General features: G+C 40.9%; 1 protein-coding gene across 13 annotated transcripts in view; it reads right to left on the minus strand.

Annotated features, from left to right (window-relative positions):
* Positions 1–16654, minus strand: part of fmnl2a (formin-like 2a) — a 54798-nt gene that overhangs the window by 9131 nt on the left and 29013 nt on the right. For 4 of the 13 annotated variants that reach the window (XM_058081430.2, XM_058081426.2, XM_058081433.2 and 1 more), the window contains exons 6-18: positions 16422–16577; positions 15760–15792; positions 15260–15304; positions 10708–10816; positions 9452–9528; positions 7304–7397; positions 4580–4654; positions 2743–2853; positions 2476–2625; positions 2234–2335; positions 790–1111; positions 441–647; positions 90–110 (exon numbers count right to left, since the gene is read on the minus strand). In XM_058081430.2, the coding sequence (XP_057937413.2) occupies positions 90–110; positions 441–647; positions 790–1111; positions 2234–2335; positions 2476–2625; positions 2743–2853; positions 4580–4654; positions 7304–7397; positions 9452–9528; positions 10708–10816; positions 15260–15304; positions 15760–15792; positions 16422–16577 (1502 nt within the window). The remainder of the gene's footprint in view (positions 1–89; positions 111–440; positions 648–789; positions 1112–2233; positions 2336–2475; positions 2626–2742; positions 2854–4579; positions 4655–7303; positions 7398–9451; positions 9529–10707; positions 10817–15259; positions 15305–15759; positions 15793–16421; positions 16578–16654) is intronic. The other 9 variants (XM_058081434.2, XM_058081428.2, XM_058081435.2 and 6 more) reach the window with 4 other exon arrangements.

Consider the following 16654-nt stretch of genomic DNA (forward strand, 5'->3'; position numbering starts at 1 on the left):
ACATGATTGACAGACGGAAAATACCAATTTCAAACGTTGTAGGAGAGAAACTAAGGGGAAAAAAAATGAACAGAAAAGGCAGAACCTACAGAAAAGTTTGATGGGTCCCTCTGGTTGGCAGAAAAGGAAACAATTAAAAGATAAATAATATGTTTAACACAATAGAGTTAGAATAAATAGATTATAAGTGTACAAATGTATTTATACATAATATGAATTTTCATCTTTTACTAGTATTTGTAGCTTAAAGCTTCAAAAATAAGCAGATATTGTAACATTGAAAAATAAAAGTACAATAGTAAGAAACAGTCAAGCAGTAGAAGAAGAATTAGGAAGTATTCCACGGGTATTACTAATAGCTATATGAAATCATATGAAATCATATTATAATATTACAGTGATGATGTAATATGATATCTTCACTAATTCACCAAACTTACCGGCTAAACCTGAGTTCATGATGACAGTGGGGGTCCCACAGCCGGGCAGTGGGGGAGCCGCAGGAGGAGGAGGAGGCGGTGGTGGTGGGGCCGACGTGTCTGAAGTGGGTCCTGTAGGTGGAAGTGGGGGCGGTGGTGGCGGCGGCGGTGGTGGCGGGGGAGGAGGTGCTGCCGGTGTCGGAGAGGTCGATGAAGGTCCGTTTGACACTGCAGGGGAGGGGGGGGGGGGCGGCAAAAAAAAATAAGAATGGTGTTATTATGTTAGCATACATGTTAGCTATCAGAAGCTTTAATATTTGTTGGCGTCTATTTGGGGCGTCGGCCACAAAGGATCCCAGTGTCCACCTACATGTGCCGTTCTCTGGCAGTGGAGGCGCCGGAGGTGGCGGAGGAGGCGGGACATCCGCCACGCCTCCCGTGTGACCCGGACCGACACCACCGACGCCGTTTCCGCTCGAAGAGGCACCCGATAAGCCTTCCGCGCCGGCGAGCGTCGGCGTGGGCAGAATGGAAATGTCGCCGTTTCCCTTTTTATGGATCCTGATGGAACCTTGCTTCTCCAGCTCGTGGATCTTCTTCTCCAGATGACTCTGGCGCTGAATGGCCTCATCCTTCTCTTTCAAGATCTGCCGTAGCGAGTGGAGCTTCCCGCTGCTGTCTTTGTAGGCTTCCTGTGTGGGGGAAGTCAAGTGGATGCTAAAATATTCCATAAAAAAACACTAATTGTGTTTCCATGAGAGGATAAAACAGGAAATGATCTTGGCCACATTCCCTTTGGAACGATTACATATTGACTCCCATCATTTCCCATTAAGCACTACATGATCTTCCTCTGGTACGCATTTCATATTTTATCCATCCATCCATTTTCTCTACTGCTTATCCTTATTAGGGTTGTGGTGTATGCTGGAGCCTATCCCAGCTGTCTTCGGGCGAGAGGCGGGGTACACCCTGGACTGGTGGCCAGCCAATCACATAGCACATATAGACAAACAACCATTCACACTCACTTTCATACCGATGGACAATTTGGAGTCGCTAATTAACCTAGCATGTTTTTTCCCGGAGAAAACCCACGCATGCACGGGGAGAACGTGCAAACTCCACACAGAAATGGCCAAGGGTCTCCAAGCTGTGATGCCTGTGTGCTAACCACTCGTGTACCGTGCAGCCAAATTCTATCATTTATTCATTCATTCACTTTCTACCGCTTTTCCTCACGAGGGTCGCAGGGATGCTGGAGCCTATCCCAGGTGTCTTCGGGGGCGAGAGGCGGGGTACACCCTGGGCTGGTGGCCAGTCAATCACAGGGCACATATAGACAAACAACCATTCACACTCACATTCATACCTATGGACAATTTGGAGTCGCTAATTAACCTAGCATGTTTTTGGAATGTGGGAGGAAACCGGAGTACCCGGAGAAAACCCACACGTGCACACAGGGAGAACATGCAAACTCCATGCACAGGGTGGAATTGAACTTGGGGCTCCTAGCTGTGAGGCCTGCACGCTACCCACTCTATCACAGTGCAGCCGCCAATAAAATAGTTAAAAAACACATGACACTAAAGTATCGACTGTCAATGTTCTGCTTTGCTGCACCCCAAATATTTACCATGATGTACTTGTGCATACGCTACTGTATACAGTAAGTATACATGCAGTACATCAGGACCAAGAACCGAGGTTTAGGGTTAAATTCACATGAAATAGTCCAAGTAAGACATTTCCACTGAATGGTTCAGCTGCGTCCAGGAAGTACTACTGCCTGAGTACAAAGGTAGTCTGACCTTCATGCCTTCCAGGTCCTTGTTAGTCTGCATCAGCTGCTTCTCCAGCTCCACAATCTTGGACATGGCTTCGTTTTCTGCGTCCAGCAGCTTCTCTGTTAACTGGAACGACACATTTTTTTTCTTATTTTCGAAATTGCAGAGAGAGATCGAGAACGTAGTAAAGCCTGTGCCGAGGATTTGGGTAATTATCTGTCAGTTGCGGACATTTTGGACAATCAATAATGAGGGTGAACACTCACATGTGACATGTTTTCTTCCAGCTCCTCAACACGCTCCAGGGCTGCGTTTTTGGTCTCGGCATCCTCCAGGAGGGCCCCGACATCAAATACATTGTCCAAGTAGGCCTGGATTTGAACCTGCAGCTTATCACTCTCCGTGTGCTTGAGTTTCTACAAAAAAAAAAAAAAAAAAAAACACATACAAGATGTTATTAACAGCATTTCACATAGTTCCTGTCTCCTGGGTGCCGCCATGACAACACGGAACACGGGAGCGTTTCAACTCACGTCTAAGAATTCATCCAGAGACAGCTTGGTGAAGTCGTACTGGAGGTGAACCCGAAAGTTCATGTCCTCCACCGAGTGCACCACGATGTTGATGAACTGCATGCAGGCCACCTAGAACAAACAAAACATAACCAGTATATATTACGTAGTATATACTAAATATTAACAATTAAAAAAATACACCATCTTGTATATCAAAAGGTTATAAAAAGGTAATAAAATAATTTATTGTGTGATTGATTGAGTAAAGCCTCACTGTTGTGTTGCGTTTACACGGGTGACAGAGTAGCTTATCTGGCACATTAAAGGGATCCAAACACAATGGGCTACCTTTGCATGAACTGTTGGTGATACACATGTAAACACACACTTGCTTACATCCTAATACACATTTTCACGACATGAATGCGCTCATCTTGTTGCAAAGCAGCTTTGTTGTCTGTTTGCTTTAGTGCTGCAGTCAGACACGGATTGCTACTTTTCCCAAACTGATCCTTCTGCAAACATTGAAAATATAGTCTACATGAATGAAGACACTTAAGGAGGCCCGAGCTGGCTCTTTCTTCAGAGTGTATTTTATTCAGATCTGGTCATTAGCCGCCATCCATCAGCTAGGAAATAATAGGCTCGGCTTGGGCTGCACATTATAATATGAATGAGGGCTTTAGGCGGTGTGGTTTTGAATTTGTCGGTTTTAGAAATCAACATCACAGCATATGTGGAGTGGTAGAATTTATATATTTTTTTATATTTTATTAAATTAAATAAAATTAAATTATTAATTAAATATTCATAATTATGAAAATAAAATATTTATAATAAATAAAAAAATATTAAAAAACAAAAAAATTTAATATTTTATTAAATCATTTTACATTGCTTCAACATCTACATCAGGGGTCTCAAACACGCAGCCCGCGGGCCAAATGTGGCCCGCAGGACACTAGTTTGAGGCCCCCGCCTTGATATGAAAGTTTAATGTTAGTGCGCCCCGCGCAAGTTTGATATGGATGCTGTATGGTATCATGTACCCAGAAAAAATTATTACGTTTGATTAATGTTCATGTTAAAGGTTAAATAACTGTTAATAGTTATCCTCCCTATCCATGTGGAAGTGGTAAGTTTTTGGCTATTTAAGTTTAAAGGAAATAACTTGGAGGCTACCGTTTAGGTCGCTAGCTCTCTAGTTTGCGAGTTAGCATGTGTCTCAAGACCCTGCAGTTGCGCAATATGTTGTAAATAAAAAGAGTATAAATGTGACTATAGTCGTGTTTTGTCATGTCTACAGGGCTCTAATAATGCTTTGTTCATTTTAATCTAAAAAAAATAATTTGTCTACCCACCAACTATATGTGGTTTCTTAAGTTTTTATTATTTGCCGTTTTATTATTATTATTATATTTATTTATTACTGATTGATTTTCTTTATTCTTGATTTGTTTCTTTATTTTTCATCTTATTTTGTGCAGAAAAAAAATTAAGATATTTGAGAACAGTGGAATGTTTTATCAGAGCTTTTATTGTAGAAAATCGGAACCAAAGTACTGAAAAAGTTTGTATATTTTTCTGTTTTTAATAAATGCGTTTTGGTTTTTTTTTTTGAAAACCTGATGCGGCCCAGCCTTGCCCAGACCCTAGCTCCAGTGGCCCCCAGGTAAATTGAGTTTGAGACCCCTGATCTACATACTTACAAAAAGTGCCAGTTTACAAGATACAAATAACATAGACGGATGACTAAAGGATTCACCAGCTGTTCAAGCTGCTTGCGATTGGCTGATGGACGACTCTGAGGGATAAGCAATCAATAGCTGTGTGTGTGCGTGACGTATAAGCGTACCATGAAATCAATGTTGTTGTCTTCATTCTTGAAATACTCCATTAGTCTCTCAAACCGCTGCGTCTCCACGCAAACCTGCAAAACAGACCACATCACTTACACACTGATATCATTACGCCAACAAAGTCAGAGATGAACGTGCATCCATTTTAATGGGATGGATAGCAATCGATGACTCGTTTGCAAAAAGGATTTCAGGCAAACCATGCAAAACAAAAAGCCAAAGCATGCACCCCTACTATCTTTCTGACTGTAGTGTATTATTAAACCCCCAAGTTTTACCCCATCAGTCGGATTCACTTACATTTCTTACACAATTCAATGTGTAAAAAAACAGTCCTAACTTTAACATGTTGAGCTGAATCACTTGGAAATTTGGCATATAGCTTTAGGGGACTGACAAGCACATGTGTGGAACATTTGAGCAAGATTGGCTGAAAAAGACGACCACTGTGAACTAAAATGTCTTGACAGGGGCAGATGTGGGACTTGGCAACAATCTGGCAATGAATTATTCTTGTGACAAGATTAAAATGTGACAAGATTTTCTGAGAAAACAAAATAAAAATCTGTAGTAATTTGCCGACCTCCATCTATCGCCAACTTTGCAACAATCTGGCAATGAATTAGTTGTGACAAGATTAAAATGTGACAATTTTTTCTGAGAAAACTAAATAAAAATCTGTAGTAATTTACCGACCTCCATCTATCGCCAACTTTGCAACAATCTGGCAATTAATTATTGTTGTAACAAGATTAAAATGTGACAATTTTTTCTGAGAAAACCAAATAAAATTCTGTGAATCTGTAGTAATTTGCCGACCTCCATCTATCACCAACTTTGCAACAATCTGGCAATGAATTATTGTTGTGACAAGATTAAAATGTGACAATTTTTTCTGAGAAAACGAAATAAAAATCTGTCGTAATTTGCCGACCTTCATCTATCGCCAACTTTGCAACAATCTGGCAATGAATTATTGTTGTGACAAGATTATCTGAGAAAACAAAACAAAAATCTGTGAATCTGTAGTAATTTGCCGACCGCCATCTATTGCCAACTTTGCTACAATCTGGCAATGAATTATTGTTGTGACAAGATTAAAATGTGACAAGATTTTCTGAGAAAACAAAATAAAAATCTGTGAATCTGTAGTAATTTGGCGAACTCCATCTATCGCAGACTTTGCAACAATCTGGCAATGAATTATTGTTGTGACAAGATTATAATATGACCATTTTTTCTGAGAAAACAAAATGAAAATCTGTCGTAATTTGCCGACCTCCATCTATCGGCAACTTTGCAACAATCTGGCAATGAATTATTGTTGTGACAAGATTAAAATGTGACCATTTTTTCTGAGAAAACAAAATAAAAATCTGTCGTAATTTGCCGACCTCCATCTATCGGCAACTTTGCAACAATCTGGCAATGAATTATTGTTATGACAAGATTAAAATGTGACAATTTTTTCTGAGAAAACAAAATAAAAATCTGTCGTAATTTGCCGACCTTCATCTATCGCCAACTTTGCAACAATCTGGCAATTAATTATTGTTGTGACAACATTAAAATGTGACAATTTTTTCTGAGAAAACCAAATAAAAATCTGTGAATCTGTAGTAATTTGGCGAACTCCATCTATCGCCAACTTTGCAACAATCTGGCAATTAATTACTGCTGTGAAAAGATTTTCTGAGAAAACAAAATAAAAGTAATCTGTAGTAATTTGCCGACCATCTATCCATCTATCGCCATGTGCCAAGTCTTGCCCCCAAAAAGGCAGGAATGGGTTTCACTCTGTGTATTGATTCGGCATTGAACAGTGTTCCATAAAACAATGATCTGAGACTTCTTGGGCATACACACACCGTGCAGCTCGTGGAAAGCAATGCAAGGTATTGTACTCGAAATTAGGAAGAAAAAATGCAATGCAACAACTTTACATATGAGCAAAGTAAGGATTTGTATTGAAATACCCCCGAGTACCCCCAGGGGTGTACAAATTGCCATTTTTTTAAAACTTATTTTCAAAAAGCCAGAAGAAAAAAACGGTGGACTTGACCAATGATAAAGAATCGAAGATTCAGTGCGTTAGGGACATCAAATCTCAAAATCTCTATTCAGCTCGGAGACTGAAACTGTGACTCAAAAGTCACCGAGCAGTGGATTTAACAACCCTATGCTTTTAAAAGTCACTTTTAATATTCCAACGTGAAAAATTCAAAGTATTCCTTTCAGCACGTCGCCAAAAAGCTCTTCATTATTCACACCTTCCGTCTCAAGAGATGAGTTACAATGAACTGAAGCTTATTCTGCCACTTATGCTGGTGAGACTGAATGTGACACTCAATTTTTCATCCGGGAGGGGGGTAAATTTTGCATCGACTGCTGTGGACCGATGCTTACATGACACGTGCTACAAACCTCAGCTTTCGCCCCACAGCCAGAAACTCTGCTCTTTTTGCATGAAACGGTTCTTTGAGTCGAGCATGGGTCAGGCGAGGCTCTCGCTTACATCTGCCTCTCTGCTGTTCTGAGCCTTTATGTGTGCGCCAAAGCCAGTTAACACACTTAACTGTTTTCTATAGAGGCCATGTGGGTCCTCTTGTGTATGGCAACTCGACGAGTGTCTGTAATTTGTTGACCAATAACTGTTTACTCTGTGATATCCACCAAGCATTGCTACAAGCTGAGTCACCGTCTGAGGCTCAGGCTCGTACCTCCTTGAAGTTGTCAAATGCAGAAAGGATGATTTCATGGCCTCCCCTCACGAGACAAACTGCTGCCAGGAGCTCTAAGACCAGAGCTTTGGTTCTGTTAAAACATGGGAGATAATAAATGCAAGTAAGGACAGTTTGACAGAAAACTGCTGTGGTAAAATAGCAAACAGGAAATTAATGAACCTCGACGCTGGCCGCAAGATTAGAAACATGTCTCAGTATGATGCCATGTTGTGCTAAAGTCACGACAATCATCTGCAGACCTCCACCAAGGCTGAACACTCTTTAAATTCAGCACATTGCCACTGGTACAAACTGAATTCAGATCAATTAAACAGTGTAAACAATGTAAACAAAAATCAACACATTTTCCTTGGCCTATTTCCTACCCTCCATATTTTATGGAATCCCTGTTAAAGCAAGACGGAGGTATGGCTTAGATCGGTGGTTCTCAACTGCGAGACACACCATCATCCCTTAATGACAAGCGGCTAGCTGTGTTTGGCACGTGGGCAAGAGTTGCCACAGGCAGGTTGCCCAGCATGCCTTGCGGGTTGCAGATGTGGTAGTAGTAGTAATGTAGTAATGTAGTAATTTGCTGACCTCCATCAATCGCCAACTTTGCAACAATCTGGCAATGAATTATTGTTGTGACAAGATTAAAATATGACATTTTTTTCTGAGAAAACAAAATAAAAATCTGTCGTAATTTGCCGACCTCCATCTATCGGCAACTTTGCAACAATCTGGCAATGAATTATTGTTGTGACAAGATTAAAATGTGACAAGATTTTCTGAGCGAAAAAAAACAAAAAAAAATCTGTGAGTGGGATAGAAAAAAAATCATATAAAAAAATATTAGCTCATTCTTGTGTGCCTGGTACAACTAAAGGTACATTTGTTTGGAATGATAACAAAAATACATAAGAATTTATGAATTTTTATATATTGAATCATTCATTCATTTTCATTTTCGACCGCTTTTTCCTCACAAGGGTCGCGGGGGTGCTGGAGCCTATCCCAGCTGTCTTCGGGCGAGAGAAGGCAGCTGTCTTCGGGCGAGAGGCGGGGTACACCCTGGACTGGTGGCCAGCCAATCACAGGGCACATATAGACAAACAACCATTCACACTCACATTCATACCTATGGACAATTTGGAGTCGCTAATTAACCTAGCATGTTTTGGGAATGTGGGAGGAAACCGGAGTACCCGGAGAAAACCCATGCATGCACGGGGAGAACATGCAAACTCCACACAGAGATGGCCGAGGGTGGAATTGAACCCTGGTCTCCTAGCTGTGAGGTCTGCGCGCTAACCACTCGTGCAGCAATTTTTTTTTTATTTATCTGGGGTCCGGAAACAAATACTATGAACAAGGGACGACTGTACTTTTTATTTCCATGAATGAAGAAACTCTTTAAATGTTGGTTCAAATCCAGATGAAAATACAGATTGTAATTTCTTATTTCTCAGTTTGACATCAAGTTCTTACATTATTCTCCAGAAAGTATAAGAAAACTGTACTTTTTTCTGGTGTGTTAGAGACAGTTACAATTTTATTATTTAACCAGAAATGCCATCGTCCTGTCATGTTACTTCAAACTCCTTAAACCAGGAAGTGGCCTTCTACAAACAAATGCAGCACTTTTCAACTTTTGTTAGCATTTCAACCTTATGTAAGATCTACGCTCCACTGAGTATCATTCTAGTTTATTTTTGTAAAGCCAGAATTCATTAGTCAGCTCTTGCACATCATTAGCGTAAAAGCGGTGTTCCTAATTCTTTTGCCAGTGAGCGGAAAATGTGTGCGAAAAGCCAAAAAGTTGATGTTAATGTCATAGATCTGTGTGCACACTAACACTGTGAGGCCCCATCTTGCCTTTGGGGACACATAGAATGTTGGGTTTAGGTAAGGTTAGTCGGCAGGAAATGATGGAAATCAGTCGTGTGTGAAGGGTGTGTGTGTGTGTGTGTGTGTGTGTGTCGTCAGAATTTCTCCGACTGGGTGAGACATGATGTGAAAGTAGATGTGACAGGGTTTCACATCCACGAGTGAGACGGTATTTCAACCCCAGAGGTTGGCGAGCGTCACGTAAACAAAGTGAGTCCTTCTGGTGGCTGTCACTATATTTTTGTTTGGACTTACCTTGGGTTTTTATTGTTGAGACTTAGTGCAATTTCATTCACAGCATTTAGGTGGGACATCACCATGTTGAAGCCATACTGGAATAGAGAGCATAAATGACAGATGTTACTGAACTGGTAGGAGAATAATGATAATATGATGGTTTTGTAAGGATAATTATATACAATACAGTAGTTGCAATAATCAATCTTCTTATTTCTCTTTTGGCATAACTCTTTGGCATGTCGTCCTTCACTACATCCATAACCTCCTCTTTGGTCTTCCTTTACACCTACACTTCTACACCAGCTCTAAACGCAACATCCTTCTACCAAAATATTCACTATTTTTCCTCTGGACATGTCCGAACCATCTCAGTCTGGCCTCTCTTGACTTTATCTCCAATGCCTCTAACATGTAATGTCCTTTTGATGTACTTGTTCCTGATCCTATCCATCCTGGTCACTCCCAATGAGAACCTCTGCTCAATATTAGTATATAGTGATTAATGATAATTTTTTAAATTCATTCATTTTCTACCGCTTGTCCTCACGAAGGTCGCGGGGGGTGCTGGAGCCTATCCCGGCTGTCTTCGTTCGGGCAAGACAAACAACCATTCACACTCACATTCATACCTATGGACAATTTGGAAATCGGCAATTAACCTAGCATGTTTTTGGAATGTGGGAGGAAACCGGGGAGAACATGCAAAATCCACACAAAGATGGCAGAGGGTGGAATTGAACCCTGTCTCCTAGCTGTGAGGTCTGCAACCTAACCACTCAAACACCGTGCAGCCTCACAAATATTTTTATTCGTCCTATTTCTGTACTAATACTCTGATGGAATGATAATATATCCACCTACAGTTTTTTTTCAGGAGTAAAAAAAAATATTATTTGCTATTTTAGACATGTACATGTCTAAAATGTGACTTACAATATTGAAGCAGCCTTATCCAGAATGTTTGAAAGAGGACGTAATAATGGCTTTTCATGATGAACGGATAATTACTGCTGGCACATCTCATGTTTTTGTTTCTTTCAGCTATAATCAATAAACAACACAATAAAACATTTACACAAAGGTCATGTTGTTTTCCCATCAAATTAGCTTGAAAAACAGCTGAATGGCAATGACAAAGCATCTTTTCATTAGTAGTTTAAAATATAAGTATCATAGTTTAAACAGCAGTGTTTATATTTGATTGAAGAAATAATGACACAATATAGATATTTAGTTAGTTTGTTGTGTTTTGATGAGAATGTGTGAAGCACCTGGTAGTTCATGATAGCGCGCAGGCACATAATGCAGACGTGGACGTCATCTTTCTTGCAGACCACCCTGGAGTTCTTCAGCGTCCTCCGACTGGGCAATGTGTTACAACTGAAATATGAAGATAATAGTTTTGAGAGTATAGTATAATAATTAGATCAAAACAGGGAATGCAGAGAGAGATCATGGGAGAGATCTCCCTACCACCATTACATGTCACCTCTTCATCTGCCTCGAAAGCCATAAAATGTATAGCCTCTTTTTCCCTGTGGAACCTTTTAATTTAATGCCTTTCACAGCAGCACCAATAACAACAGCCTGCAAATTTGCATACAGACAAAACAAGGATAAAATCTCCTCTCCGGGTGCAGCACTCACAATCAAAGTTACAGTGAAGAAAATAAGTATTTGAACACCCTGCTATTTTGCTATTTCTCCCACTTAGAAATCATGGAGGGGTCTGAAATTTTCATCGTAGGTGCATGTCCACTGTGAGAGAGATAAACTAAAAAGAAAAATCCAGAAATCACAATGCATGATTTTTTAACAATTTATTTGTGTGATACAGCTGCTAATAAGTATTTGAACACCTGAGAAAATGAATGTTAATATTTGGTACAGTAGCCTTTGTTTGCTATTACAGAGGTCAAATGTTTCCTGTAGTTTTTCACCAGGTTTGCACACACTGCAGGAGGGATCTTGGCCCACTCCTCCACACAGATCTTCTCTAGATCAGTCAGGTTTCTGGGCTGTCGCTGAGAAACACGGAGTTTGAGCTCCCTCCAAAGATTTTCGATTGGGTTCAGGTCTGGAGACTGGCTGGGCCATGCTAGAACCTTGATATGCTTCTTACGGAGCCACTCCTTGGTTTTCCTGGCTGTGTGCTTCGGGTCGTTGTCGTGTTGGAAGACCCAGCCACGACCCATCTTCAATGCTCTGACAGAGGGAAGGAGGTTGTTCCCCAAAATCTCACAATACACGGCCCCAGTCATCCTCTCTTTAATGCAGTGCACTCGTCCTGTCCCATGTGCAGAAAAACACCCCCAAAGCATGATGCTACCACCCCCATGCTTCACAGTAGGGATGGTGTTCTTCGGATTGTACTCTTCATTCTTCTTCCTCCAAACACGCTTATTGGAATTATGACCAAAAAGTTCTATTTTGGTCTCATCTGACCATAAAACTTTCTCCCATGACTCCTCTGTATCATCCAAATGGTCATATGCAAACTTAAGACGGGCCTTGACATGTGCTGGTTTAAGCAGGGGAACCTTTCGTGCCATGCATGATTTCACATCATGACGTCTTAGTGTATTACCTACAGTAACCTTGGAAACGGTGGTCCCAGCTCTTTTCAGGTCATTGACCAAGTCCTGTCGTGTAGTTCTGGGCTGATTCCTCACCTTTCTTAGAATCATTGAGACCCCACGAGGTGATATCTTGCATGGGGCTCCACTCCGATTGAGATTGACCGTCATGTTTAGCTTCTTCCATTTTCTAATGATAGCTCCAACAGTGGACCTTTTTTCACCAAGCTGCTTGGTAATTGCTCCGTAGCCCTTTCCAGCCTTGTGGAGGTGTACAATTTTGTCTCTGGTGTCTTTGGACAGCTCTTTGGTCTTCGCCATGTTACAAGTTAAAGTCTTACTGATTGTATGGGGTGGACAGGTGTCTTTATGCAGCTAACGACCTCAAACAGGTGCATCTGATTCAGGATGATACATGGAGTGCAGGTGGACTTCTAATGGGCAGACTAACAGGTCTTTCAGGGTCAGAATTCTAGATGATACACAGGTGTTCAAATACTTATTTGCAGCTGTATCACACAAATAAATTGTTAAAAAATCATGCATTGTGATTTCTGGATTTTTCTTTTTAGTTTATCTCTCTCACAGTGGACATGCACCTACGATGAAAATTTCAGACCCCTCCATGATTTCTAAGTGGGAGAAATAGCAAAATAGCAGGGTGTTCAAATACTTATTTTCTTCACTGTAAATGTCAAAGCAGCGTTGCTGGTAATGGGAAAAGCCACTCAGGGCAACAGTGTTTATTTTCAGATTGAAGTCGCGTGGTTCAATTACCAGCCACTGGGAAAAATGCATCTTCAGGCTACTAGTGACAGACACGCCAGCTCATGTCAGCCTCCCTGCAAGAGGCGTGACTCCTTCGTGAGTCACAGCATAAGAATGTGGGATAGAAATATAGTCTGCAAGTTGAATATTCCTCGTGTAGTAAACAGCAACATCTAGGTGTGGTACCATCCACTCCATAATGGTCGAGAAACAAAAAATTCTCTCCTGATTGCGCAACATCCAAGCGTGACGCACACAGAAGAAAAACATCTTCATCTGAAATCAGAATCATGATTAACTGATTGCTGGTAAGAGTGTAATAACTTCAGATCGGCTTGTTTTGACTTGTCTGTAACCACCCCAACAAACTTTATACAAGGCATGAAACACAGCTAGTAGTTTAAGTGAAGGGTGGAGAAAAAAAGGGTCTACATGATGTAAAAAAAAACCAAAAAGGGTCTACACGCGTGTGTGAAGCGCAAGCAACACCGTGGATAAAACAATGGGTGGGAAGAAAAGCTCTAAGTCACCCACCTGTTGGTTTGCATGTATAAACGTCTCGACCTTGAATAGAAGAGGATGCATCCTTTTCAGACTTTTTTCAATGTTATCTCTCCAGGTCACTGATACTTGTGAGTGACAAGAAGAAAAGCTCTAACTCACCGACCTGTTGGTTTGCACGAATAAAAAAGTATTGACCTTGAGTGGAAGAGGATGCATCCTTTTCATAGTTTTTTCAAGGTTATCTCTCCAAGTCACTGATTCTTGTGAGTGACAGGAAGAAAAGCTCTAACTCACCCACCTGTTGGTTTGCACGTATAAAAGTCTCGACCTTGAATAGAAGAGGATGCATCTTTTTCAGACTTTTTTCAATGTTATCTCTCCAGGTCACTGATGCGCGTGAGTGACAGGGAGAAAAGCTCTAACTCACCGACCTGTTGGTTTGCACGAATAAAAAAGTATTGACCTTGAATGGAAGAGGATGCATCCTTTTCATACTTTTTTCATGTTTTTTCTCCAGGTCACTGATACTTCTGAGTGACAGGAAGAAAAGCTCTAACTCACCCACCTGTTGTTTTGCATGTATAAAAGTCTCAACCTTGAATAGAAGAGGATGCATCCTTTTCATACTTTTTTCAAGGTTATCTCTCCAGGTCACTGATACTTGTGAGTGACAGGAAGAAAAGCTCTAACTCACCCACCTGTTGGTTTGCACGAATAAAAAAGTATTGACCTTGAGTGGAAGAGGATGCATCCTTTTCATACTTTTTTCATGTTTTTTCTCCAGGTCACTGATACTTCTGAGTGACAGGAAGAAAAGCTCTAACTCACCCAGCTGTTGTTTTGCATGTATAAAAATCTCAACCTTGAATAGAAGAGGATGAATCCTTTTCATACTTTTTTCAAGGTTATCTCTCCAGGTCACTGACACTTGTGAGTGACAGGAAGAAAAGCTCTAACTCACCCACCTGTTGGTTTGCACGAATAAAAAAGTATTGACCTTGAATGGAAGAGGATGCATCCTTTTCATACTTTTTTCATGTTTTTTCTCCAGGTCACTGATACTTCTGAGTGACAGGAAGAAAAGCGCTAACTCACTAACCTATTGGTTTGCATGTGCAAAAGTCTCAACCTTGAATAGAAGAGGATGCATCCTTTTCAGACTTTATCTCTCCAGGTCACTGATGCGCGTGAGCGACAGGAAGAAAAGCTCTAAGTCACCCACCTATTGGTTTGCACGTATAAAAGTCTCGACCATGAATAGAACAGGATGCATCCTTTTCAAACTTTTTTCAATGTTATCGATGCAGGTCACTGATGCGTGTGAGCGACAGGAAGAAAAGCTCTAACTCTCCCACCTGTTGGTTTGCACGTATAAAAGTCTTAAACTTGAATCCTTTTCAGACTGTGAATCATATTGAATCCATTTCCCAATTGATTTTTGTGCATTATGTGCCTTTGTTTTCATAATTACTTATACTGATTATGTTTGCGTGTAACATTAGTATATTTTCAATTATAATTATGAATGCTGCCAAGCAGTGTCAGGAATCAACAACATTGAGCAGTAACAATAATCACTGCTCCGACGACGGCTCACGCTACCGGCTGAACTCAATAACCCCAAAAAACAAATTGACAGCAGGGGTATGAGAACAGAAAGGGAGAAACACAGACTGAGCAAAAACGGAAATAGTACAAAAAAAGAGCACGCAACCAAAGAAAAAGGGAACAAAAACACACTGTCATGCTGGTTGCATTACAAAGATCACAGTTCATCACATCTTACCACACCTTGTTACCACTTGTTAGAAATAAACCCACCAAACTAAAGACAAACCTGCCTGGAGATATCTTACTCCTCTAAAACCCATGGAATTAGTAAAGGGTTCTACTAAAGGGTTCTATAGCAACATCATACATATTACAAGTGACTACTGCTCGCACTTCCATCCATCTACATGAAGAAAAAACATACCGTCTCATTTGAGAGCACTTTGGACAGCTGAGCGAGCTCTGAGTCCTTCAGGGTTGCAGTTTGGAACAAGCACAAGTCAATTAGGACACATTTTTTAGTCAGTGACTATATTGACATCATGACATAGAACAATGAAACACTGCAGGTACGTTTGAGTGACTATCCAATCTGCTGTTACTGTTTGTGTCTAGTCTCTAGCTCCTACGGGGCTTTTGGCATGGAAACTGTGGCGGATGGCATTCAGGGGAGCCACGCAGGGAGCACACAGAACAATAGCGGCAGAAAAAAACCTATTTGCTTCCAAGAGAGGAGAAATCTGTCTGAAACATAGGAAGGGGAGGCTGCCAGGACAAATAATTCACATCCCTGACACAGACAGCGGAATAAATAAACTTGGCAGCGCAAGCAGGGTGGTATACCAACAATGAGCCAAGGGTTGTGTGTGTTTGAGTGTGTCTTTGGATGGATCTGCGGGGGGTTTGAGTGTATGGAAGACCTGCCTGCTGTCGAAGACGGGGAGACAGAGGAGTAGACTATGAAGGACAGAACAGAAGACAGGATGAACCCCAGTGAGGATGCTTCTATCTGTAATTAACGTATGCCGCAATGCCAGGATTAGAACATATTAATATAATGTGCCGGTGTGAAATTGCTCCGTGGGCCAAAAGTGCAGTCACTAAGTTTGGGGATAAAAGATCTCTCTGTCTGGATGGGGAAAATGTGACACAGAAAAGTAGAAAATTGTAGACTTGATAATGCAAGGATCTCTTAATAGCAGTCATGTGATTCTTTGCATCAATAGAGCTCATTGTACACAACATATTCAAGTTACCCCCTTCAAACTGAAGGATTAGAAGTCGTGTAAATCAATGGGCATGCTTCAAGGGAATGAGAGGGATTATAGAATATATTAGCATGGCTTTGTGAATTAACTGCTGTCAAATCCTCCTATTTGAAAATGCATAATATTGGACAAAAACAAAAAAAAAATTCATTGTCACAAGGGAAATCATTGTTAGTCATGGGTTAGAATTATGAGTAAAGCCAGTGTTGCTTGTCTGTATCTTAAGCTATTTAAAGTCATTCAGAGCAGTACCATGAAAAAAGTGTGACATCGCAACAAAACCTCAGTGAATTGCCTGATGTTAGAAACATATCATACCGTATCGTTGAGTGTCTCCCCGACCGGGTGATGCTGTTCCCACTGAGGGGAGATGACATTGTGCTTCCTCCATGCAGGTCCTCAATGGAGCGACTCCAAGGTTTGGTCTTGTCCAGGAGGGCGTCTGGATTATTTTCAACACCATCTCCATCGAACCTGTTGCATCATGAATACAAACGTTGAAAGTGAAGCTGCAACAGCAAAAAAAAAAAAGTACATGTACATGTACAGTA

Source organism: Doryrhamphus excisus, linkage group LG12, assembly GCF_037039965.1.
Source record: "Doryrhamphus excisus strain RoL-2023G ecotype Guam linkage group LG12, RoL_Dexc_Guam_v1.1, whole genome shotgun sequence".
Taxonomy (NCBI): Eukaryota; Metazoa; Chordata; class Actinopteri; order Syngnathiformes; family Syngnathidae; genus Doryrhamphus; species Doryrhamphus excisus.